At 38.7% G+C, this 25,411-nt stretch overlaps 1 protein-coding gene across 10 annotated transcripts in view; it reads left to right on the top strand.

Annotated features, from left to right (window-relative positions):
- Nucleotides 1-25,411, top strand: part of diaph2 (diaphanous-related formin 2) — a 370,107-nt gene that overhangs the window by 92,355 nt on the left and 252,341 nt on the right. For all 10 annotated transcript variants that reach the window (XM_080308461.1, XM_080308483.1, XM_080308468.1 and 7 more), the window contains 4 exons: nt 9,877-10,016; nt 22,722-22,796; nt 22,895-22,964; nt 23,709-23,845. In XM_080308461.1, coding sequence (XP_080164587.1) covers nt 9,877-10,016; nt 22,722-22,796; nt 22,895-22,964; nt 23,709-23,845 — 422 coding nt within the window. The remainder of the gene's footprint in view (nt 1-9,876; nt 10,017-22,721; nt 22,797-22,894; nt 22,965-23,708; nt 23,846-25,411) is intronic.

Raw genomic sequence — 25,411 nt, 5'->3', positions numbered from 1 at the left:
TTTCCACAGTTCAAAAGGTTACAGTGGTTCACTCGCTTGCTATTATTTGCATAGACTTTTAATGAGTAGCTTCTGGATTTTCCTTTTCATTTAGCCAGTAGTACACTTTGGTTTGAGTTTAACTGATGATCACTGCTTTGCCCCCTGGTGTCAAGTGATGATTAGGAATCCAGCGTTCCTCAACAGAATATTTTTGGGCAACATTTCGCTTCAGTTACCGTAGATGAAAGTTGTCATATTGCAGGTCAAATTTGAGCTTCAGGTGAAAGCCCAGAGTTTGCTGACGTCGCTTATTTTTCGCCCTCACCTTGTTTGTATCAGGAGCACAGCCAGCAGGATCAACATACTTGTGTGTGGTTTCTCCAAAACCTGAGCTGTCTGGTGTGGGTCAAGCGAAGGGTAAAAGTGTGAAAGACAAAGGAAGGAGGTGAGCCACTTAAAAAGGTGATCGCAGTCACCCTTGTTACTATAGCAAAGGTCAAGGTGGAAGTCTCAAAAATAGGTTAGCCTACACCAAAGACTTCTAGTTTAACTTTGGCAAAGTTTATGTGGTGAAAGGTTGCAACATAAGTGCTACTGGATGGAAACTTCATAATTGTTGTTGCAGCAGCACCTTCAAAGAAACTCCCCTGCAACAAAACCCCGCCAGAAGCCACAAAAACCCCACACATAGAGCTTTCGATAAATGATTTTATTATTTGTGATATAGTTCCTGGTAGAAACCTTTCATTCACGTGTGCCTATTCCTATATGGTGTGCTGATATCTAAAGATATGTCAGGGTTTTTCTGTAAGCATCAGAGCATCTTGTTTGGAAAATAAAGGCTCGTATATAAAAAAAAGTCCTTTCTTTAATAATAATGGAAAAACTCTAGAGCTCTAATATAAATGTGTATTCAGCCCTATGGTTGAATGGTTTAATGTATATACATTTTTTATATCTGACCTTTCAGTGTATTCATAGAAAGCAAGCCCTACCTCATAAAAATATAGAAGCAGCAAACCATAAGTAATTGAATTACTTTGCCAAACTATTGTGGGCATCTTTGTGTTACAGGAAAAAAGAGGGGGTGGAGTTATTGTTGCTTCTGCCTTTGTGGGCTCATCCTCTAGACTAGGGCTGGGCCATATGATACCACGGTAATACCGGTGTAATGTTGGGCAACGATAGGAAAATGAAATGCTTTTGTTTACATACGCACATGGCGGAAAAAGCATGGCGGCGACGCAGAATGAGGAGGGCGAAAGAGGATCGTTGAATGAAACGATGAACCAGAACTGGTTTGTAAAAATGCTGCAGCTTCAGTGGTGTGGAACTGGTTTAGCTTTCGTCCCTCAGATACACAACAAAGCACTATTTTTGGTAGCGCATGCTAGCGGGCCGTCGTTATTACCGTGTTGTTTGGAAAATACGGCGCACTTAAAATCAATCTTTTGATTTTTCTGAAAGTCGACAGAGCCCCTTATAATCCCGTGTGCCTTATGTATGAACTCTGGTTGTGTTTACTGACCTCGAGACGATTTTATGTGCACGGCGCTGGAAAATCTGTCAAATGTTTCAGTACGACTTTGCTGAGCTACGAAGCCGCACCGCTCGATGGATTGTCGGAGCATTACGGCTATCGTAGGCGGAGCCTCGCGGAGTGATACGTACTGTGCTTTAACATAATGTTACCGTATTGTGTGTGTATAACCTCTTTTTAAGTTTTGTGGCTATTATACTTGGTTGTGCTGAGGATATTTTGGCCACTTTCCACTGGAAATGCCTTTTGGTTAAACTGTCAGCGAGGATTTTGCACTGTTACATTTTATATAACTTTAATGCAAAAACAGCTGCTTGTTTAAGTGAAAATACATTGATGTTTTTTAACTAATAAAGTTGTGGAGTTGTAAAGTATTTTGTCTCGTGTCAATTATATCGTCAGTTACATCGTTACCGCACATTTTCAAATGTATATCGTGATAAATATTTCTGGTCATATCGCCCTGCTCTACTCTAGACTGTGGTGATCAGCACAGAAATGCAGAAACACCTCGATGCCTTGGCCACAGACCAGAGTTTAATAAATAAACTCTGCAATGCTTTTTTTAACCAACCCAATACTGCATTGTTGCTTTTTTCTTCTTGTGTTTTCTGTTTCTTCTCAGTCTGCTACTGTTTTGTAGTGAACTTGTCTTGTCTGGACACAAAGATATTAGACACAAAGACAAGCTATTGACTTGATTATTGAAAGAATGTTGTAGGCCTAATTGTGTCCGTGTTATCACCAGGTTGTAGTTGCCCAGACGTAGGAGAATAAAGCTGCCTGATTTTGTTTTCTGACCACAACAGGCAGAAGATGGAGAGTGAAAATAAATAAAAGAGGAGAAAAGCCCCTGGTGTGTACAGATAAACACATATTTCTTTGTAGCTTTTACCCACGTTTCAAAAAACACCTGACTATGGATGGAGTAAGATAGCAAGGGAAAAGAATAAATATGGGAAGAGGGAAAAAAAGGCAGAATTGTAGATGGACGATGAGAGGAAGAGATGAAATACTTGGCCACATGGTCTGGGGGGAAATCCCCCACTGTGCTGGGAGCCCTGCGCCCTGGTGGCTAGATGAAATGTCTTATCTGTCGGCACCAGAACTCTGTCCTTTAAGTAGGGCTAGGGAAAAGTCATTGTCCAGCCAACCAGCATCTCAACTGATCCGTGTTCCTGTTGACCTTTACTGTGACTGCTGTCACACTCACATGCCAAACTTTAGATTGTGTTAAATGTTGAATTTCTCATTTATTAAGTGCAGAATCTTCCACACTGGTCACTTTGCGATTGTTTTGTTAGAACTTATTTTCTTTGGCGGTTGAGTCATCAGCATTATTCATAGGTCATGTTTATATTATAAGAAAAAAAGGTGAGACATGGGACACTTTTTCTACCTGTCGGTAGACTGTGTATCCATTCTTGTGGTATCTTTTCTCTATAACTAATACAACTAATTTATCAACTCCTAATGAACAGGAAATTAAGTTATAACATAGCTGTCGTGCTGCTTCATATGCACTAATTGCTCAGATTCTATCTTTATTATTGTATTATTTTTACATAGAGCAGTAGGATGTGCTAGTAATTTTCATTTATTAGACATAAAGAAGCACTAATTGTTTTTTCCCTCTCTTTCTTTCTTTGTTTTTTGTGATTGATGTCTTGATTTTTGGAGGTTAGAGTGGGGACCATATGCTTTATTATGTTTTGATTTAGACCTGCCCTGGTCCACTTCAGAATAGCCTTAATGTGTAACACAGGTCTATCTAGTTATTCTGCATTTCTTTAAAATAATCTCACGCACCCATATTGTAAATGTATTTGTATTTGTATAGCGCTTTTACTAGTCCCCCAAAGCACTTTACACACCCAGTCACACACTGGTGGAGGCAAGCTACAGTTGTAGCCTGGGGCAGACTGACAGAAGCGAGGCTGCCACCAGTAGGCGGTAGGTGAAGTGTCTTGCCCAAGGACACAACGACCGAGACTGTCCGAGCCGGGGCTCGAACCGGCGACCTTCCGATTACAAGACGAACTGCCAACTCTTGAGCCACGATCGCCCTGTTGTACATTTTGCTTATCTGCTACTGTGGGAACTTTAAAGCGCTCTTTGTGGGAATGTTCTGAAGTGTTCTCGTTTTGGTGCAAAGCAATGCACATCCTGTCAGTGCTGACAAATACTAATTTTACTGTTGATCTGTTGATTCAGTATTACATCTTCTATTAGATGACTCCAGGTTTTCAATAATAGCGAAAAATTATGATTGCCAGGCATAACCGCTGCCAAAACACTGGTGGTTCAGAGGTGGCTTCCACCACATGACCTGTCAGTGAAACACTTGTTATGCATCTTGTTGGATCTTTTGTAGCTAGAATCATCCTCAGCTAGAGTTAATCATGCGAAACCCTCAACTTTCCAAAATGGCTAAATGGAATTAGATATATTTATATGTATTTATTCTTTCTTTACTTTATTCTTTGTAACTCCTTGGTTTGTTGTGGGTTTCTCTTTATTTATTCCTTTGATTTGCATCGTCTTGTGTTATTTTGTGGTCATGGCTGCATCATGATGTGTCAGTAGGGTGAGTGTGGTTGGATGGGAATGGGCGATGAGTGGTTAATAGTAAGGGGTAAAGATTGCATTGAAAAAATACTCCCACAATCTTTGGCAACAAATTGAATGATAATCTGTTTTTGTCAAAGATATTTGACAATATGAACTCCATAGGCTACTTTGTGAACTTATCTTGTAGTGATCATTAAAAATCTATTATCATTTTGGACATTGCATCCACGCTTTAAATTCTTATTTCATCCAGTTTTGCTTTTTGAAAAGTCCTCACATTTCAAACTAATCATCTTCTTCTCCTGTCCTTCCTTCTTGCATCTTTTGAATCTTTCTTTCTTTCTGACAAGGAGGTTATCACACATTAAGCGTTTGTCTTCAAACGCACCAACTGTAACAGTAGCTGGCAGACAGATTGTGTGCCAGCCTGTAGAAAAGTAATCTACATTTGAAATTACCTGTCACTTCAAAAAAAAAAAAAAAAGCAGCTCCATTTATGTTCTTCCCTTCTGTGGCACTAGATAGATGCTAAAGTACCATGACCGCAACTTTATTGATATCTGCACGCATGAACGCATGGCAGGCATGTGTTTAACGTGTGCAGGTGCGTCCACGGGGTGACATTACTTTCTGATTTGTTGAGTGTGTATCTCTGTGGCACCAGCTGGCAAAATCTCCAGGCTGTAGCACATGAAAAATGAACTTGCTTTGATATTATTATGTATTAACGTGGCTATCAGATTTAATTCTTCCTTAATCAAAGGTGTCAGAATGCTCTAACCCCTGGTTATGAGGGCCAAAGATCAGTTCACAAAATGATGATAATGCTGTTAAAAGGAAATAATGAAGAGTATACGATAGACTTATGTTGTAAGTATGTCGATTTCTTTCTAAACAGTAAAAGAAGTAGTATTTGAAGAAGTCTCCAAACATGATTATTTTAAGGTTTTTGTGTGATTGTACCATCATCGTCCTTTTATCTAAATAACAGCTGTTCCAGTTAGGTAAGAGCATGTGTACTTCTCCCAAGTTGTTTTGGTAGATGGTATGTTTTATGAAATTTCATAATACATATTTTAGTTCATCAAATCATCAGAAACGCCAGAAAAAGACATCATTTTTGTCAAATAAGGTAACAAAGGCATTGCCTTTGTACAGAATGATCAAGCTTACTGCCGCATGCCATCACCCCCAAAGGCCCATTCTGAGCCATACACAAAACCCTGTTGTGCATATGTGCATATGTGTGAGAAAGATAGAGAGGTCGCGCAGCAGACTGAATGACAGAGGCATGTCTGGCCTGGAAGCTATCTCCTAGCACTAACTTCCAGGCGAGACATGTTACTGCTTATGTGGTTTTCCAGTAAGCTGACAAAGAAGCTGAATAATGTATCTATCAGTCTGCCTGAGTGTGTTGAGCACTGGGCACTGAAGAAGCTGCCAGCTTGTTATAAGCTCATTACAGGTGAAGATGACATGTGGAGGTGCAGGCGCCTTGGCATTGTCTCCCTGCCCTGCCCTCGATAGAAGGCACTGCACTCAGTCACTCCCCGTGGCATACAGAAAGGTAGACAGAGGTGATAGAGGAGGAGGGAATGAGCCTCAATGCTCCCCTAACCCCCCAAAATGAAATTGACAGGCTCGGTGAAGTAATTGCTCCCAGCACTATTTTCTTTGGCAGGAAATACTGTTATCGACAAATAGGGGATTCAATAAGCGGCAGGAGATGAGGCTCTAGGCTGTGGTCAAAAGGCTGTGTCTGTCCTCTACTGTAGAGGTGTTCTATCTTTCTGCCCTGCCCTTTCTCCCCGTACTCTCTTTTTGTATCTCTTCCCTAGTTTTTCTTATCACCCTCATACCCCCTGCTTCTTTGACTTTTCATGTCTTACTGCTGCATCACACACCATCTCCCATCCCTCCATTGCTTCCTTTCTGTACGGACTGTTTTTGACAGTTTTGTGCTGTTGACCATTTTTTGAGAACCTGATGGGAGGAAAACTCTATTACCCAGTAGTCAGCAGGTAATCCCCCCTCCTGCTCCTCAGATTGTTTCTCTGCTGCCAGTATGGGAGTGTAATGTTGATATTATCCCAAAGGATTCTATTGATTTGGGCTAGGGTCATGAAAAAACAGTTTATGGTCAGTGTCTTTGGTTTCCAGAGGTCAGAGCCTGTGGTGAAACCAGAGCTCTAGTGTTTCTGGATATAGCGGTATGCTTGCTGGGAACTATTGAGGGGTAAGAAGATTAATAAAAAGTGGGTGATGCACTTGCCTCTCACTGCCCAATGCTGAGGAAGTATTTTTCTGCAAATCGTGTCTCTTAATCAGTTGTATCCAAAAATAAAACGCCAGTTTAAGCAGCATTACATTTATATATTTTTCCCTCTAACAGTATGCAGTGGTTTTTCCTGCAATGTTTTGATAAACTTTTATATTATTATGGCTTTGATTACTTTGCTCAAAAGTGGAGGTATTTAAGGATGTCACATCTGTGAAAGTCTGAATTTGTCAAATAAACTTTTTCTCAAGTTTGTAAGAGTTTCTTATCAAAACTGTTCAGTTACTGAACCATGATATGGTGAAGCTGGAAGCCTCTGAATTTGAATCTGGTCTTGCTTACTATCCTCTGGGTAATCTATCTAACTCCTGCTGTAAAAAGACTTTTGGTCAGTTGTATTGCTTGTTATTCCAAATTGCCTATGGAGGAAAGGTAAAGAACTTAAGGGCGTAAACAAGGGTGCTGTATAAATGTGTGAAAAGGTGAATGTGGCTTAATGCTTTCAGTGATCAGTAAGACTAGAAAAGCAGTTTGTAAATGCCAGTCCATTCCTTTCCATTTCATCAAGCTCTACAACAACCAACATCAAGCTTTTGCCAATTTGCGGGTATTTGGTCTTCAGATTTAGGTGAAGTGCACTAATGTGATTTTTAACACTCACCAGGCATTATTTTCCAAACTTTACTGAGCAAAGTTCTGACATGACCTCTCCACTATCTACCCAACTGAGCTGCTTTAGCTTTTGTTGTTGTCAAAACTGAATCGCTGCAGACAGCAGTGTGTTTTCAATACTCTGTCCTTCTGTACAGAAACAAAAGGTTTGGTTATCTGACTGCTGTGATTCTGCTTTTTCAGGGGATAAACAGCATATTACACCAACTCTCAACAATGCTCATTCTGATAATCTAAATCTAATTATTTTTCTTCTACTTTTTTAGGGGAAGTAGCTTTTAAATAGCTTATATGCTGCTTGTGCATGCTTAGCATGATTGGATCTGACACTTAATGGTAATGCACCATCTTAATCAATAGTTTTAATGACTTAGGTCCATTTACTATGGAAGATCCTTGTCCAGGCTGTATTGGGTAATGAATACTCTAGATCCAGTCTTTTTCTTATCTACTTGATAGAGAAAAATACATCTTTGAGGCTCATCAGAAAAGTAAGTATTTTCAATTAATGAACACTTAAGCGTACCAGTAAAGGCAGTATGTCTAGTAGCTCATCGGTCCAGTTCCTTTTCAGATAGAGTCGAGATCAAGACATAAACATCTTAACTGGTATGGATCAATTGTTATTTCATCTAAAATAAAAGCCTAAATGTAACATTTGGAATTAAAAAGGTACTCAGACACTCAACCACAGCTCGGTGATACAGTGGTTGGACTGGTGCCTCACAGCCAGAAGGTTCTGCATTTGAAGTGAATTGTAGTAGTTTGTATGTTCTTGCTGTGCCTGTTTGAACACGTCAGGACCCCATCTGTTGTCATTCTCTTAAGCCATGTTATTTTTCATTTTTTAGCTTTTTAAAAGAGTAAAAGTAGAAACAGCTAACCGCTGTCCCTAAATAATAATTTGTTACCATGTCTGAATTAACTGATTCATATCACAATATTAATTCAGAGTGCTTTTTATCAGCTACTCTTTTAGGGATACACTGTGGCTTCTGAATATTTTTAGTGAAACAATGAAGATTATTACATTGTGATTGAAAATGCTAATTACTTGAACTCTGTGCATATCAAATTTAATAAAGAGTCATTAAATTATAAGTCTAACAACACGCGCACGCGGATGCACACTGAGTTATTGAGTTAAAGGTTCATCGAGTTAGACATAAATGATATGAACTTTTCTTTGAGAACTGATTTCAAAAACATAAGCTCTACCACTCAAGGATTAAAAATACATATGTTCTTTGAAGTACCTTAACTGCCAGGAAAGTGTAATTGTTATGTAATTTCTATGAAACAGTTTTACATCACTGTCAGGCTTCAACCTTGAAATCTATTTCAAGGTTTGTATTTCTCATTTTGCTCGTTGAGAGTTTGGAGTATCTGTCTCTCTACTCCAAATTGAATAAAAATCTATTGCATTTTGCATTTCTATATATGTGGTTTTATCACTTGCTTCTTACAGTTACTATTGTAGCTTTTCTCTGGCTGTCAACATTTTAGAATTTTTAAGGAAAGAGGCGTATGGTTGTTAATGTTTGCAATATTTAGATTCCAGAGTATAATTACCGATTAGGATTCCTGTATGTAGAAGTTTTAATACTTAAGCTAATGATAAGTCATATTTTCAGTCACAAAGACAGAGTCACACAGGAGAGTTGATTATTTTTTAAAGAAAAATAAGAGATTAACAGTACAAAAGAAGAATGGTTCATGCATTTGAACAAAAAAACCCCCCCAAAACTTTTCTTTTTCAACTGGAATTTGTAGATCCATCATTAATATTCTTACAGCCGATACAGTATATAAGCTACGATGTGTGATTACATTTCTTCTGGTAATGAAATGAAATTGCTTTTGGCAGGAATCACTCAAGTAATTTACAGAATGTGATTTAGCATTTTCCGGAATCTAATACATATGAGAGATTCTGTGCCATTATTCGGTCAATCAGTCTGTGAGCTCAGTTTACACTGAAAGCTCAGAATCAGCGGTAGCTTGCTGTTCTTAGACTGCATCTGGTTTTTGCAACAAAAAATGTGCTTCTTTCATGTTCACTGTGCATTGCAGGAGATCAGCAAGCTTCTCTTTTCTCTAGATAAATGAGTTAGCTTATTACTTCCCAAACTGGCTATTAGCACATCTCACATTGTAGGAAACCAGCAATCCAGGGATGATTACAAGGCAAACGCCCAACTCTTGAGCCACGATCGCTGTAGTCCAATATATAGTGCAATGTTAACTCCACTGTGTGCTTAGACAGTGAATGTAAAGCGAGTGTCAGTGTGTTTCACTGTTGTGCTGAAAATGTGTGTATCGCTGCCAATAGATGCCAATAGTCTCATTGTGTAAGTATCAGTGTAGCAACAGATCCCTGTGGAGATTAAACACAAGAATCCATTTACTTCAAGCAGGAGTGGCTGCAGAGAGCATGTGCAGCCTGTTTTTGGCTCTCTGTCAGTACAGTCCATCATTAGAGTCTTGGCTGACTAGGAAAGGGAAAGTGGCTGGTGCAGCTTCTCCTTCTTCTAAAACATAGATGTCCGAGCCAAATGTTATTATTATAATTATCATGTAATAAAAAGATGAAAAGAGATTTTAATGTGAAAAAGTAAAAAGTTAAAAAAAAAAGCCCACACACTCATATTACTACATACAACACACTGATAAAAGGGATTTTTGATTAACACCAACAAATTCTTCTTTTTGTTTTATTCACCTGCAGTTTTTCATTCGCTTCTGTGTATTTAGGGAGATATTGTTCCAAAAGTTGAGTTATAGTATGGTCTGCTGATCTCTAATAACTGTCCCACTGATACTTTGTTTGCAGGGTGGACTGAGGAACAGTAAGCATGAGTGTACCCTTTCTTCCCAAGAATACGTCCATGAACTGCGTTCTGGCATCACAGAAGAAAAGCTGCTCAATTGCCTGGAATCCCTCCGAGTGTCTCTCACTAGTAACCCCGTCAGGTTAGTAAATGAAGCTTTTGTCACATTCTGCCAACTGTCTTGTTCCCGGGCAAAAATCTGAATGATAAGGAACCCCACCCCCACAAAAAACATTTCTAAAAGAGTTTTTATTATTGGAAACACATTTTTGCTGTGAAGGATTGCTGTTCTGATGATTTTAGCTATTACTGTCCCCACACATTATGCACTTTCTCCACAGTTTTCCCTCTAGTCCTTATATAAAAAACATATAGATCTTTAAAAGCATCATTTTAACTCATGTAGTTCATTCATCATGTGGTTTTTAAGATCTTATTCTTCTGTTCTTTCTATTTTACTTCCTGTATTTTCCCACACAGTCTGTGCATTTGTAGTCCAGTTTGTTTCGTTATTGGAAACTCCTGATTTTGATCTCAAAAAGCAAGCTTTTGCTAATGAGCACATCTGGCTATAATAATTGCTTCTTAGCTAACAAAAACAAACAGAAAAGGGGACTTTTTCTTTAATCCTGTGTGAACCTGTATCACTTGTTTGCTTTTCTTTTGGGTCATTTGTTACAAGGCTTTCCCCCTTAGCCATTTCTATAGTAGGTAACTAAATTCTACCATCTCTCCTGTAAACGAGATCTTCAATCATAATTTAGTCTCACTGGTGCAATACACACTTAGGCTTAGTGACAGCAGATTGCCTAAATTATTTATCATCCCACTGTTCAGGAGCCGTTTCCTAATGTGAATCAATGAGTGGTGCAAGTAAATGGTCACTGTATAAGTGGAAGCATTTTTATGTTGACCCTGCATACAGAGAACAGACCTGGCAGCATAGCCTCAGAGGAGCTTTTATCTAATCTGTGTGCTACTACTGGCATTACTGCTCCATCCCTGCATTAACCAGTTTGAAAGCAAAGGCAATATAGTTACATGCTATTGCTCAAATTGTGCACAACAGCTGCTCAATACAGCCAGTTATATACAGAAATGGACACATTGACAGCAATTCTCTTCTTCCACATCAAACTTGTGAGATTAAAGAATTCACCTGAAATGCATTTGAATTTTTAAGCACAAGAATATTCAGGTGGCTAAAATGATTATGTGACACATGCACACTGTCATGTACTAACATATAACCGTTTGAGCTTAAAACAAATGCAAGTCCTTATATAATATGTAACGACATGAATTAATAGCTAAGTAATTATCCCTAGAGTGATTGCATTCTGTGGAGTCGCTGCCCGAAATCTGCAGCAAGCTGTAGGGAGTCAGCCTTTCCACTTAGAAAGGCCAACTGGTGCCTAGGGGTTCTAACTGAGGCCAGGCTTGCCCTGTGGGTGTTTTTAAAACGGCTGAACCTTTGACCAGCTTATGAGTGACCCGTGCTTTATGAAAAACTTGCCTCCCACGGATGACTAGACCTACCCAGGGACCCATCTTTGGATGGTGATTCTGGGCAGGACTGTGCAAGTGTTGTCCCCTGCCTGTCTTTACAGCTCTTATTATTTTACTCTTGAAGCATGAATAAGGTTTCCTCTAATTAATATGTACTTAATTGTTATGGATCACAACACACAGGAACTCTGCATTTCACTCACACTATGTTAATGTAACCTTTGGTATAGTTTGATTGTATGTTAGCATATAATGGAAATAACCATGAAGTCTGTTCATGCTTGATTTTTAGTTGCACCTCAGAATAATGATGCACTTGACTGCTTTTAAATATGTGTATTTTAATAAATTATTTAACTGTTATTTATATATGGTACTTGTACTTCACAGTACAACTAAACAGTACAAACAGAAAGGAATACAACAAAAATGTATTGCTTCACAAAAACTCTGGGAAAGTGTCAACAATCCAGATTATCTTTTCGCATTTAAAAGCAAACTGTGTTGTTGTGTTTTTGAAATGGTCACCATTTGTTCCACAGGCATCCATCTGCCTCGACGTCTTCAATGTTTGCATCTTTTTAGCATCTTTTACGCCCAAAGTAGGGAGTGCATGTCAGTATTTAGGCCATGCCTGATAGAAAAAGCTTTTTTTTGTTGTTTAGATTTGCTTCTTTTTTGTACCTCTCAAATATAAATATGAATTAAGAGCTCCCACAACCACTAAATTGGTTGTGGCAGATCCCACTTATCCAGCCCATACTCAGTGTTGTACTCAGCGTTGTGATCTCAAACATCAATGGTGCAGCATCTCCTCCTCTGATCCTGAGCTCTGGGCAAGCAAGCGTGCTGATAACCATAAAGGAGCCAAAATGAAAATGGAAAATGAGGAGAACGTTTGATATTAGCCCTTTTTTTTAAGAAGGCTCGAAATAAAAACAACTGGTGACCAACTAGGTAATTTTTATGGTGTTTTTTGTTGTCATTTGAGATAACGTAGCCTCAATAACATATTTGAGCCTTTTATAATTACTTAAATCATCTGCTAATAGTTTAATCTTTGAATGTTTTGAACATGAGAGGAACATGAGCTGTTTCAGTGTAGGGATTGATACCGCAATTAAAAGTAATTAATTCATCATTGTCAATGGCATGTCACCAATCATTGACGAACTTAAAGCAAATATTGGTGTATAAGAAACTGAAAAATAAAGAAACAAAAAGACTTTCTGTGAGGCAAATGCCTCCCAGTCTGTCTCCTTACTTACTTCCTGTAAATTTCAAACGTCATTTTGCATTTATGACAGATAAATGATCATTTTAAATGACAACAAACCGACCCAAACTTTGTTTCTTTTAACATAAATACAAATGCAAAAACGAGATAGAAGTCTCCCCATCAAAGTGTAGTTGTTCTTCACTGTCAGTGCTTACTATTGCTTTTTGTTTTTCCTCTGATGTTTGGGGAGGCTGCTAATTTGCTCCCAGAGGCCTGTGTTTGTCTAATAGTTTAATTGGCTAGGCTGCGCACCTGTTTGGCAGCACAGGTGGCCACAGGGCCATTGTGCTGAGGGCCTTATCTCCCAGGCAGTCCCACACAGGTGTGTGGCATGCAGCCTTTGCAGATCCACCCACAGATGGCATTGCCTGGAGCATCCAGTGCCTTCTCTGTTTCCACTCTCTTTTTCTTCAACTGCCATGTTTTCCACTTCTCTTTCTGTCAAAATTTCCCCAGCTAATTATTTATCCTCTACTTCATTCTCCCCCTTTTAATTTTGTCATTTGGATACTTGCTTCTTAATTTAGAAATGTCAGATTGACTAGCCACTTTTCATTAATTTCGTAATCCACTGATGTGAAGAGAGATGCCAACTTACAGAAAATTACCACCCCGTTATTTTCTCATTTAGAGAGGAAAGAAATCCTGCCGCGTTTCAACCCAACTTTTCCCACTCATGTCACTGCTTCTTTGTCTGCTTTACCACATGCGGAGACATTGATATGATTGAGATAGTTCTACATTATTAATATAGCAGTCGACTGACACTTTTTTAAAATTTGCCAGTACAGTCTTCTTTCATATGTTTAGATTTTTTGCATCTGGTAGTTTCAGTGTTCATGACCTAATCCTAACTGCTGCTCTATTAATATACTTTTAAATAGAAAAGAGGAGAGGGGTTTAAGTGGTTATCAGCACAAAAGCACAAAAGCACATTTTCACTGTCCAGGCTTTTTACTTCTCTCAGTCTTGCCTTCGGCATTACACTGTGACTTTGCTGAATCCCTACAGCTACCTCCATATTAGATCTGCTGGCCCTCAGATCCCTAAGACATATTTAACCAAAATTGAACCGGGCTCCTAACTTTTCATTATGTGAAATCTTCACGGTACAAGTCGAACATTTTATCTAGAGCATTTTCTTGCGGGCTCTTTTTGTGGAGGCGGGAGACATTTGCTGACACTAGAGCTTCTCTCTGTGTCTGTATACTCAGGGTGTGGGTTGTTGTGATGATCTTGCTGCTCTGCCACACTGGGTGTTTTTGAGTCTGAATCAGTTTCACCAGCTTTTCCCTGGTGAATGCTTGTGGTTGCATGGAACGGTAGTAATGGGCTTTTTATGGGCTGGGGAGTTGCAATGCCTGCTGACATAAAGTTGCTCATCCTGTTGGCTGTCTGTCCTACTGCCCAGCATGATTAAGCAATGAACAACACACTAAGAAACACTGACATCTCTGCCAAGGACATCTCGGTGCTCTGCATATACTTTATGGTCAAAAACCATTAAACATTACTGCTTAATCTATGTCTACTATTTCATATATATTTTGAAACATTTTGTCAAATTTCACCTGCAAAAATATATCAATATACTTGAGCTTGTTTACATTTTACATTTCTGGCAAAAACTCACACAAAGTCAATTATAAGGTGTCAAAAAAGCTGCTCCCTTGGCATAAAAGTTTAAATGTAATAGCACTAACTGGGACTCTATACGCCTGAGTCTTACTCCCTCGGCCTTTTCTGTTTGCTTCATGTACAACGGCCAATTAACGCCAGCACCCAGAAGCATATCCATCTGTCCTTCTGCTGTTGTGGCTATTGAAACAAATGTGAGCATCTAAACAGCTCACAGGTTGTGTATCCCCCCTCGACAGCGTAGGCCTGAAATCTCGTCTGGCACAAGTACAAAGTGTGAATAGTGGCCCTCGATAAGACTGCTATGAGTTAACACAGCACTGCACTGATGAATGATTCTTGTGTGAGAATTCAGACACAGTAGACATCAATGAGATAGCTCTGTCAGACATAGATTCTTCACAGAGATGAATAACTGTTTCAACTCTTGTCATTTTTGATGTGGAAATATGGCAGTGAATCATCCATAATTAATCCTCTGTATCCACTTTGTTATCCTCGATAGTCTTTTGTAAGCTTAATCAGACTTCTTGTCAATTTGATTTTTTTTTTTAAACGTAGCAGAAAAAACAGCTGTCCCTGCTTAAGTTCAGGGAGATGAGTTAGCTCGGGACATGAGACAGACTCTGAACTTTGCGGATTAAGCATTATTTCTTTCCATCCAACTTTGTGGAATAATAGAAAAATAGCAATTTCATTCTCTGCCGTGATGATCTAGTTTTATCATCTTCCTTTAGTAAAAATTTTCCAGAGTGGTCATTTTCTTGGCAGTGAGAGTCGACCACGCTCAGTCACCCTCAGGTTCTCCGAAAAGTTTACTCATCAAGGAGGAATAAAACTGCAAATGACATAAGTGTTTAGTAGAAAGCTGAAGGTAAAACGCACTGTGGCCTTCTGTTGTTTCAGAATAATTTATTTCATTAGAGAATGCATTTTTGCTTTTTACTTTGACAATAGTACGAGCATAAATCACTTAGAACAGTCAGAGTTTTATTTGACTGTTAAATTTGGCACCGATGTTATGACACTGTCCTCTCAGTGGACGTGAGAAGGAGTGAGAAATGAGCAAGTGAACTAGTTTGTACCCTTGCGGCTGACTTCAAAGTTGATGTTTGCCCTTCTTCTTCACAGGCAATGAAAATGATTTTGGAGACATAAATGTCCTCAGTGTCTGCGTGCATTTTAAGAGTGATGCCTATTTCATTTTATGACACCATCTGTTAACCTCCAAGATAGCCATATCTGTTACAGCCCCAAAGCATGCATACATAATTCAGACATATCTGATTTGAATTTTATATTGATTTCGTTGGAAACTATTTGCTGCAGTATCGAAAATAGCTGGTAGATATGGGAAATAACTGACTATAAATCTATAATTATTGTTCTTCGCTCTTAGTCATTATTCATAGGTTACGGTTCATGTTATTCTTTTTGATATAATGCGATATATAAAATTGTGGTATAGTTAAGTGGAAAGTATTAAAAGAAATAAATAACACCTGTTTCATGTTTGACCTTGTAAACAAACATCCTAAGAACTTATGTCAAATCTGTGGAAAACGCTCATAGTGACACACTTTCCTTTATGCTTATGAATAAAAGGATTTATCACCTTATGTGACCTACAAAGGCAATCCTTTCTGCCGCAGAATTTAGTAGAGCTGCAGAGCCGTCCTAATGTTTCACTAGTTGTCTGCAGATATTAAATACTGGCACAAATTCTGGTGAACATGTTCTCAAAGGTGAACACTGATACTGCAATTACATCTCCTCTAAAAGGTGGCAGCAACAAAAGCTTGAACAAAATGGCAACTTAATGACTTTGAAAATAGAATTAGTTCTTCCAGGGAAGTGCTTGCCATTGCATTTCCTTCAACTTGAAAGATGAAGCTCATCTTTACAGGAGCCTGAGGAATGTGTTGATACATTGCGTCAAACCTAATGGTCCATTCTTTAATCTTCCTCAATAAACGCAGCTTTACACAATACCACGCAATTAAATTGAGAAAAAAGACTGTGTCCAGCAGTGTTTTAGCAGTAATACTGGTTTCTGTATACCTTCAGGTTGCAGTGATGCTATGTTGGTGTGTAGGTATTCTTGGTGTTGTTCTGGGGATAATTAGAAATTTCAAGAGTGTTTTGCTCTCCGTGGGGAGTCATTTCAAAGTATCTAGGGAGCATGGTGTGCTGTCTGTCAGCTCTCTGATGGAGACCTCCACTCTCCAACCTCACACTCCTTTCATGTTCACACACACGCACGATACTTTCAGTTCTACATTCACCTGTGTGGTACATCTTTAGTCTTTGTTAAAGCCATGTTTCAGTATCAAGCTGAGACTTGAATACCATTACAAGTGCAAAGTGCTCCCTTTGAGTACTGCACGGTTCTTGTTCCTGCGCTTCCTTGACTATGCCAGAAATTACATTTGTGGAGTGCTGACACCAGGTCCTCAGACTGTATTACGTGGTTTTGTAGCACTATGAAATAACAGCACCGCTGCAGATGACTCTGTGGACAGTTCTTCTGCTCTAATTCAATAAAACCAATGAAAAATTGGTTGCAAGGAATATACTTTATGAAACAGTTTATTCATATGGTACACACAATCGTAACATGTTCTGTGCTGTGATGCATTATATTTAAGAGTTGCTATAGCCCAGCGGTCCCCAACCCCCGGGCCTCGGACCGGTACCGGTCCGTGAGTCGTTTGGTACCGGGCCGCGAGAGTTGAGGCTCAGGTGTGAAATGTCTGGTTTTCAGGGTTTTTATCGGTTTTCAGCGTTATTTTGTTATCGTTTTTATCGTTTACTCGGTTTTCCTGGGTCTTTTCACGTGTGTTGTGAATAAATCTTCTTTTTTTCGGTACCGGTACTAGTTTTATTTTGTTGTGTTTATCCGCGACACCTTAAAGGCCGGTCCATGAAAATATTGTCGGGCATAAACCGGTCCGTGGCGCAAAAAAGGTTGGAGACCGCTGCTATAGCCAGCCGGAGTTGGAGACCAAAGATATTATGAAGACTGCCGAGCAAAGTGGCAGCACGGATGGGAAAGGTGCATGTTAGCTGTGCTCTGAAACATCCTGCCTGCTTGCTGTTCTCTGTCAGGTTCAGCACAGGTCAATGATTTTGACTCACTTTGTATGTATAAATGCCAGATGCTGGATGCACACAGTGTCCATAATACTTCAATATGTATTTCAATCTCTTGATAGTTCACCTTGCCCACCCCCTCCCCCAGTGCTCATCTACAGTCTCCTAAATATTTAACTCAGTTCTGTGTGAAGTAAAGGTTTCTGTGGCTAAGGATCAAACAGCATTAGAAACAGGGTGTAGGAGTTTAAGAATTATTTTACAGGATTAAAACAAATGTTTTTGTCATTGATACTTGCTGGCTACAGCCTGGTGTTGAATTAATTCATCAGTCTATCCACAGTAATATATTATAGAAACTTCAAAGTGTGTGCAAATAATGTATGGCGTTTGTAGGCAAGCTAATAATGTGGCTCTGGGGATGAGAGTGCTAGTTGCTGTGTTTAACTCTATGTTGGTCCAGTAGCAATACTTTACGTCTAGACTAATGAGTCAAAACCAGAGCCAAAAGAAATGAAGCACTGATTATCACATAGTGCGTGCTAAGATCTGAGAACACTCATCGACAGTCAGCTTTGAGAACAGTCAACACAATGTGCAAGAAGACGGTTGTATTGGAGAATCTCCAAGCATCGAGGCCGGGTAGTCCCAGTCATAAGTGGTAAGTACCCACCAAAGGGAGGTAGAGTGGAAGGACAAACCACGAAATCCATCAAACTGTGATACGATGGAAAAGCAGAGACAAATGTTGCTGCTTTTAATAGTTATTTGTAGAAAGCATTTTGCTTAAAGATGTAAGGAACAGAAAGATAATGTTCATATTTAATTTCTGTCATCTGATATGCACTGTGCTTTATAGGCATTTAGGGTGGCTTTTATATTGATCACAGTGTAATGTACCCCCATGTTTGGCATGCCAAATCACTAAACAGACGCTGGTGGTGCTTGGTTTCAAGATTTATTTTTCAGGCCTATGTGTTGCACCTTGGCCCTAAGTCCCGATTCTGTAGTGGTGAATAGGTCAGTAGTCCCAAGGAGGAACAGTTGTATGCCTCGGCCCTGTAATGTAATATGAAAGATACTTTACAGACACAGAAGCTTTCAGTAACATAACCCTTCACCAAGCTCTGATAAAATAATAAATCTGGTCTATAAACTGAAATCAATACACACACAGTCTATCCAAACACAAGACCAGTGATCAGACAAACAAGGTGGGACAGTGTCTCCCTCTCGCTGCTTCTTCCAATGCTGAGTCACTTAGTGTGGCTGGTGATGTGCAAGTAATCTTCTCTTTATGTAGTAACGCTTCCCTGGCGATGTACTTGTAAAACTTTATTCTCTTTTCCATGATCTTTGCTCTGAGTTTGTTTTAATAACATACAAAAGTGTAGGCTAAAAAATAAGTTGCAGCATATCTTTCCATCTAAATACTATTAATTTGTAAAGGAATCACTCTTTTTTAGAATGAAATATAGTAAATATAATAACAGAAACAATTTTACACTTCAAACAAGCTGCAGAACCAAATATAAGAGGCATAGACATTGGTTGCATGCATATAACATATGTAACCCGTGACATTAGTACATGTTATAACATAACTGCTCTTTTTACTGCAGTGCTGAGAAAAATCTACAATCTAGTTGAGACTTTATGGACCTGAAATCTTCATTGAACAAACATCTTGTTAGTAAAATGTAGTTCATTCTGAACTCTTGTTTGTTAGATAAGCTGTGAGAATTTCACTGCATACATTTTCTCGCAGTTAACATAACTGCAACATAATTGCATCAAGCTAGCAGAGCCCCTCCCCTTCAAAAGAAAAAAACAAAAAAACCCACAAAATATAAAATAAGAAATTGCTTCCCTAAGACCAACCATGAATTTTTCATTTTGCCTGGGGAATATACATGATTGCAGAAAGTAACACAATTTGGTGGCACTTAACTAGAGGATTATAGCCATCAATATTAGATGAACAAGTTCTCCCCCAAGTTAATGAAATTTTTAGATGTATTCCCACATTAGGAGAAGAAAGTGATAAGGAAAGGATCTCATCTCATGTTGTTTCTGCGTTAAGGTACTTTACATTTGACCAAACAAGAGCCTATGGCCACATCCGCAGCACACGTTTTGTTGCTCTGCTTACTAACTATGGAAGTATTTTGTATTTAAAAAACAACAATGTAGATCTGTTACAGAGGCTGGCATCATTGTTATTACTTTATTATTACCGCACCATAGTGGGAAAAGTAGGGTTATTTGTTTTAGTTGCTGTAATAGTATGCTGTCCATTCAGGTAAGTTCTCTGATGAACAGAAAGGGGGCATTTCATAGCCTGAGGACAAACACTCTAAAAGTACCATCTCTCATTTTCTTAGTGGTAACTTTGGGGACATTTGGAAGGCAACCTGTAGAGGACCTAAGGGTATACGTGAGGGGACAGAAAATGATAGACAGTCTGGGATGTAGGGAGGACTGAAAAACATTTAGTGCCTTAGAAACCTTTAGGGGACTGCATTATGTTGCAACCTTCAGCAAGACGCACATTTTGAAGAAAAATTTAGGGCACAGACAATTGCAGTTTCTCTTCTTTTCTGCCTATTCTGATTCAGTCCAGCAGTCATACAGAAAGGCAAACATGCAGCAAACGTCTCTTGCTTATTTTACAAGTTGAATTCTCCTTTAATTAGTACAGCTTGCCTGCTAAAAGAATGCATTTGTAAATCTCATAGTAAGGCTAGTTTTCTCCCATAAAGCTGTTTTTGAATTTGTTTGGTTTTTCGTGATGATACGTCACGAAAGTGCACCAAATTACACGAGAACTAGAAGGACATTAAAAGCTTATCCAAAGAAGAGTTTTGAATGTTCTTCAAGAAGCCTCAAAAACTATTTAAAGAAATCACAAGAAAGCTTACAGACCGTGCTGAAGAATAAAGATGTCCACATCAACTAATGACTTTCAAACTTATCAGAATTGTCCAAACTCTGCTGTCCCTGAGTTTATATGTTTGTTTGCTGCACTTATTCTCAATTTGACAGCAAGATATAAAGAAATGCAGAGCATTAGAAGCTATTTTGCACTATGAACTGTGCTGCAGGTGCTCTTCGCCTCAGTATCTGCTCTGTAACTTCATGCAGTTGATGTGATTTGCAATAATATCTAGGAGGAGTACATATAGTGCCATGCTTAAATTCACTGAACTTTTCTGAGTGACCTTGTGAGTGACAAATGGCAGACTACATGGCTAGGTGCTTGATTTTATTCACCTGTAGCAATAGGAGTGAAACACTTAGGATTAAGACATGCGTCCTGATATTTTTGTCCATGTAGTGCATTTAACAGGAGGCTCCCTTTTTCCTCTTTTTCGTAAAACACGACTATAAACCTGATGATGTTCCTATCCAAGCATTTTTTTCATCAAAAATGAAGTTTTATCTTCCTTTTGAATTACCCTTTAATAAACGACAATTTATATATTTACTGAAGGGGGTTTATGATTTGCATTTCAAACTGAAAAAAAAAAGCAAAGAGAGAACGAACACTATCAAAACAAACAAAACACTCAGTCTCATAGTTTAATTGGAATTATAGTTGCACAGTTTGAAAGTACAGAAGTGGCATAACCCTTTCAACAAGCACATTGTCTAGATTGCGAGCACGGAGTGTTAATTTGTAAATTAATAGGTAAAAAAAATCAGCCACTATAAATAACAGTAGCATTGCTAAAATGTACTTAACGTGTAAACACACACTCCTTTGAAGGTGGAAGGAATCATGCTCTGCAGACAGCAAAACAGAGTCGTCATATTACACATTTACACCTTGTTTACTGTGATAACGAACATGATTGCAAAGCATGAAATTGTAATTATGTAAAAACCTCCTTATGGCAGAGGACATAGTATTTTTTTTGTTTTTGTCTGCAGTGTTCTCGGAGATGTCTCATAGCGTCCTACAATCCCATATTACAGTTACACTGTGTAATGAACAAATTTCTGTTCACAAATATTGGTCCAATTTCCTGCTCTCCGAAGACTGACATTAGCATCATTACTAAGGAGCATAAACAAAGACTGTGGACTTAGTGAATTGTGATTCTTGAGCCATGTCGCCTCCTTTCCCTCCGTGTTGTCGCAGCCTTTCATTAACTTCTACCTCCTCTGTATCACATATACATACAGCTTCATTGTTATTCTGCAGTAAACTGAGCCAATTTGGTCTTTCTTTTCTTTTATGGCTTCCAGCATGTGCAAAGTACATGCTGGAAAAAAACATTCAAATTGGAAGGCTCTTGGTAAACAGACATTTATAAAGACATTTCTAAACATTATAATGTGTTTTGTTTTTATTAAGAAAACAGATCATCATTACATACCACAGTAAATATTAATAACTTATAAACTGGCGCTGCTTGTCTGGTAATGAAATGTGAGTAATGGTAGGTAGGGTTTGTTGTGCGTGCTAATTTAGTCACAGATCAAAGAAATACCTCACCTCAACTTTGCTAGTTGCCTTAGGCTAATGCATCTCATCCCTAATTGAGGGTCTCTTCCGACTCACTGAGTCAATACAAATGGCTTTAATACTGAAACCATTATTATTTCAAATCATTGTCAAAAAGGTGGGATAAATCGTTGACTTATGCCCCGTTAATGTCATAAAATTGCCCCATATATTTTACATTATTGACAGTTGGTGGCCCAAAAACAAGTAATGCTAATGATATAATCTCGCTGTGACCACACAGTCCCTCCCAGCCTCCTCCTGCTTCTCTCTTCCGCTGGCTTAGACAAACGGGCTCATCTGCACTGGATCATTTGCTGTCTCCTGATACGCTGAGGTTTATAGCCAGTTATCTCCCGCGATCCATTATCGATTACAATGTTATCTTCTTGCATTGCTTAATCTTTTGGCACAGTAACGTTGTAGCTCAGAGGGGGGGTGGTTCTGGATACAAACTGCTTGGCAATGGGGACACTAGTTAAGATGGATGGGTGTTCATTTGCTTGTAAATGGGTATAGTTTAAATGTAAACTGATTCAGACTGTATTCAGTGTCAGAGAGAGGGCAGGAGGGTTTTTGATTTGCAGCACTTTCTGTTAGGAATTAAAAATCACTGCAACAGTCAATTTATCGAGTTAAGTGTTAAACCTCTGATATTACTCTGAGTGACTCATTTCCTCTGAGGTTAATGCAATATTGTTGTTTGTGCTTGCTTCTTTCTGTGAATCAGCGTGGCTGACAGCAAACCAGCATGGCAATAACAATTTAGAACGAGTATCGTGTGACCAGTTTTTTTTGTCTATGTGTTTTATTTACAGTTGGGTTAATAACTTTGGCCATGAGGGTCTCGGACTTCTTCTGGAGGCACTGGAGAAGCTGCTGGACAAGAAACAGTGAGTCACCTCATATATTTGTTGTTGAGTTTTTGCACAATGTGCTTTTCATTCAATCGCAATACATAAAATCTGTCTTTTCTTTTTCTTTTTTCCAGGCAAGAGCCCATTGATAAACGCAACCAGCATAAACTTATCCAGTGTTTGAAGGCTTTCATGAACAATAAGGTCTGTATGATTCAACAGACATAAGGCCATCCACACAACTGATCACCCACATAAAAATCTCTTTTCGTGTCGGTATGAAGTGATATTGCTCTGACGCAAACGGAAAAATCTAAGCGAGTACACAGGCCTGAAATGTTCACCAGCTGAACAGTGAATTTATTTTACAAAAAAATAAAAAGCACGAGAGAGCAAACTCTTAGCTCACTTACATTAAACATTTTATAAATATCTCAAGAGGCCAAGATTCCAAACCTTATTTGAATCTGAACTCCGACAAGCCTGGGATAATGGGAGCGTAAAGCTAATTTTACCATTTCAAGCCCACAGTCTCAGATCTTTTAATTATCCTTTTTTGGGTAGTCTGGCTCATTTCTCAAAAGTGGCACACATTTCAAGCATAGATGAACTGTTGATATTGCTTCTCTTAGAGTTAATCCCCACATGTGGTCATCTCTACCCATTCTTTCAGTTGTGGGGAGACTACAAGGTACATGAGACTATAAGTATTTGTCCCTATAGTCCTGTCCTGAATTAAATTAATTCATCATCCTCTCTATTTTCTCCCTCGGCCTCGTTGTCCCTCCTTATAAGAAAATTAAGGCCAACTATAACTTACGTAGATTGGAGATTTTTTTTCAGTTTTTTACTTGAAGTGAAAGTTCTCTATGAATGCTAATGTTCTCATTAATTTATACCCAGTGGACTTTTTTCTATATCCTCTCCTGTCTTCTTTTGTGCCCGTAGTATGGACTGCAAAGGATCTTGGGAGATGAGCGGAGTTTGTCGTTGTTGGCTCGAGCGATTGACCCCAAACAGACCAGCATGATGACAGAGATTGTCAAAATCCTCTCCGCTTGCTGCATCATCGGAGAGGAAAACATGTAAGTTCCATTCAGAGACATCACGTTCACATGCGTAGGTAGTCTATCAAAGTCCAACCACCCATGTCTGCAGACACAATACGTTTTGTCTCAGTGCGTTAAATTGGGAGCTTTGGTTTTTTGCAGGTTTAAAGATTTTAAATAAGGTTTAATTTGAATAAAATTCTTATTTGTGGTCTTTACTTTGGGTCATGTGGATGAATTGACCTTTGAAGTTGCTACCGTACTTTTGCCTATCCTATCTCCTATGGGGATTTTAAGTGTTGATAGGATCACATATTTCTCAGGTTTTCTATATATTTTTCAATAAATTGCAGCTGATATAGAAATAAATGATTGACTGATGGAAAAACAAAGAAAAACAATGAAAGACATGACCCATCACTGCTTTGTGTATACAAATCCCTGTTTCTGAAATAGAGGGAAGAGTGCAGGACATCCCTATAATATTACTGTCGCTTCAATCTTCTCTCACTGGGTGGCATGTAGTCATACAGAGATTGCACCCCATGCTTGTGTGTTTACCCGCTATGAGTTGCCACTGCATTTACAGGTGACCTTAGTCGGTGTAGAAATCTCTTGGATCACATGCTCAGATGATGCAGTTTAGTCTGTTTAATGTGGTGAACTTCTCAGTGTAGCTTGCTGCAGACACAACCAGGCTGACAGCGTATAAATTGGATTTAGGGGAGTGTTTTTTATTGTTTCCCAGAGGGCCAGACTAGAATAACAATGGCACTTCAAAGTCAGTCTGTATGCAGTGCTGGAAACAAACAAACCCACAAATTCTGTTGGAGAAGCTGAGTTCAGGAATGTGTCTGCTATCTCTGACAACTCAGATAGGCCTCAGTTATGACTGCATATGTTTTTGTTTTTAATCCAGGTAATTTTTTCTTATTTCTTAATTTTCTTTGTTTAGATTTTTTGCCCTGCATCAGCTTCTAAAGATGCCACTTAAACATGTGTTTACTATAATGTAATTGTCAGACAAGAAATAATTATAACTATATGTACTGTTTGTAATAAAAAAGAACATTTTTACTTCTATAAATAGCAAATAGATGTGAGACATTTTGTTTTGTCATGAAAGGTGAGGCATGGGTCAGAACACTAAGACAATAATGACTACTCTCCCATTTTTCTAGTAAACAGTCCTCCTGAGCCAGGATGTGCAAACCTGGACACTTTAGGGATTGGGGGGGCACTGTTAATGAATCCTACCATCATTAATTCTAGTAATTAGAGTAACAAGGGATTACATTTAGGTCTTTACATTGTCAAGGCTAGAATGAGTAGCAGAGCTGCCCTCTATATTAGCAGGTTATCACTATTAGCAGTACTGGGGTACTGAGTCTCACATAGTCAAAATACAGACAATCAGTCACAATTAGTTTGACTGAACATTTTAGCAATGCACATCATTCCCAGAGCGAGCTTGATTTTATATAATAATGATTTTTCAGATAGATCCATGTTCTCTTCAGTCCCTTCTTTACACAGAGACTGCATGCATACGCACTCATACACAACTACTATTTTAAGCAGATACTGGCTATATAGATAGGA

Source organism: Astatotilapia calliptera, chromosome 2 (genome assembly GCF_964374335.1).
Source record: "Astatotilapia calliptera chromosome 2, fAstCal68.1, whole genome shotgun sequence".
Taxonomy (NCBI): Eukaryota; Metazoa; Chordata; class Actinopteri; order Cichliformes; family Cichlidae; genus Astatotilapia; species Astatotilapia calliptera.
The sequence above is the reverse complement of the archived record's forward strand: the minus strand, read 5'-3'. Positions and strand labels throughout refer to the sequence as shown.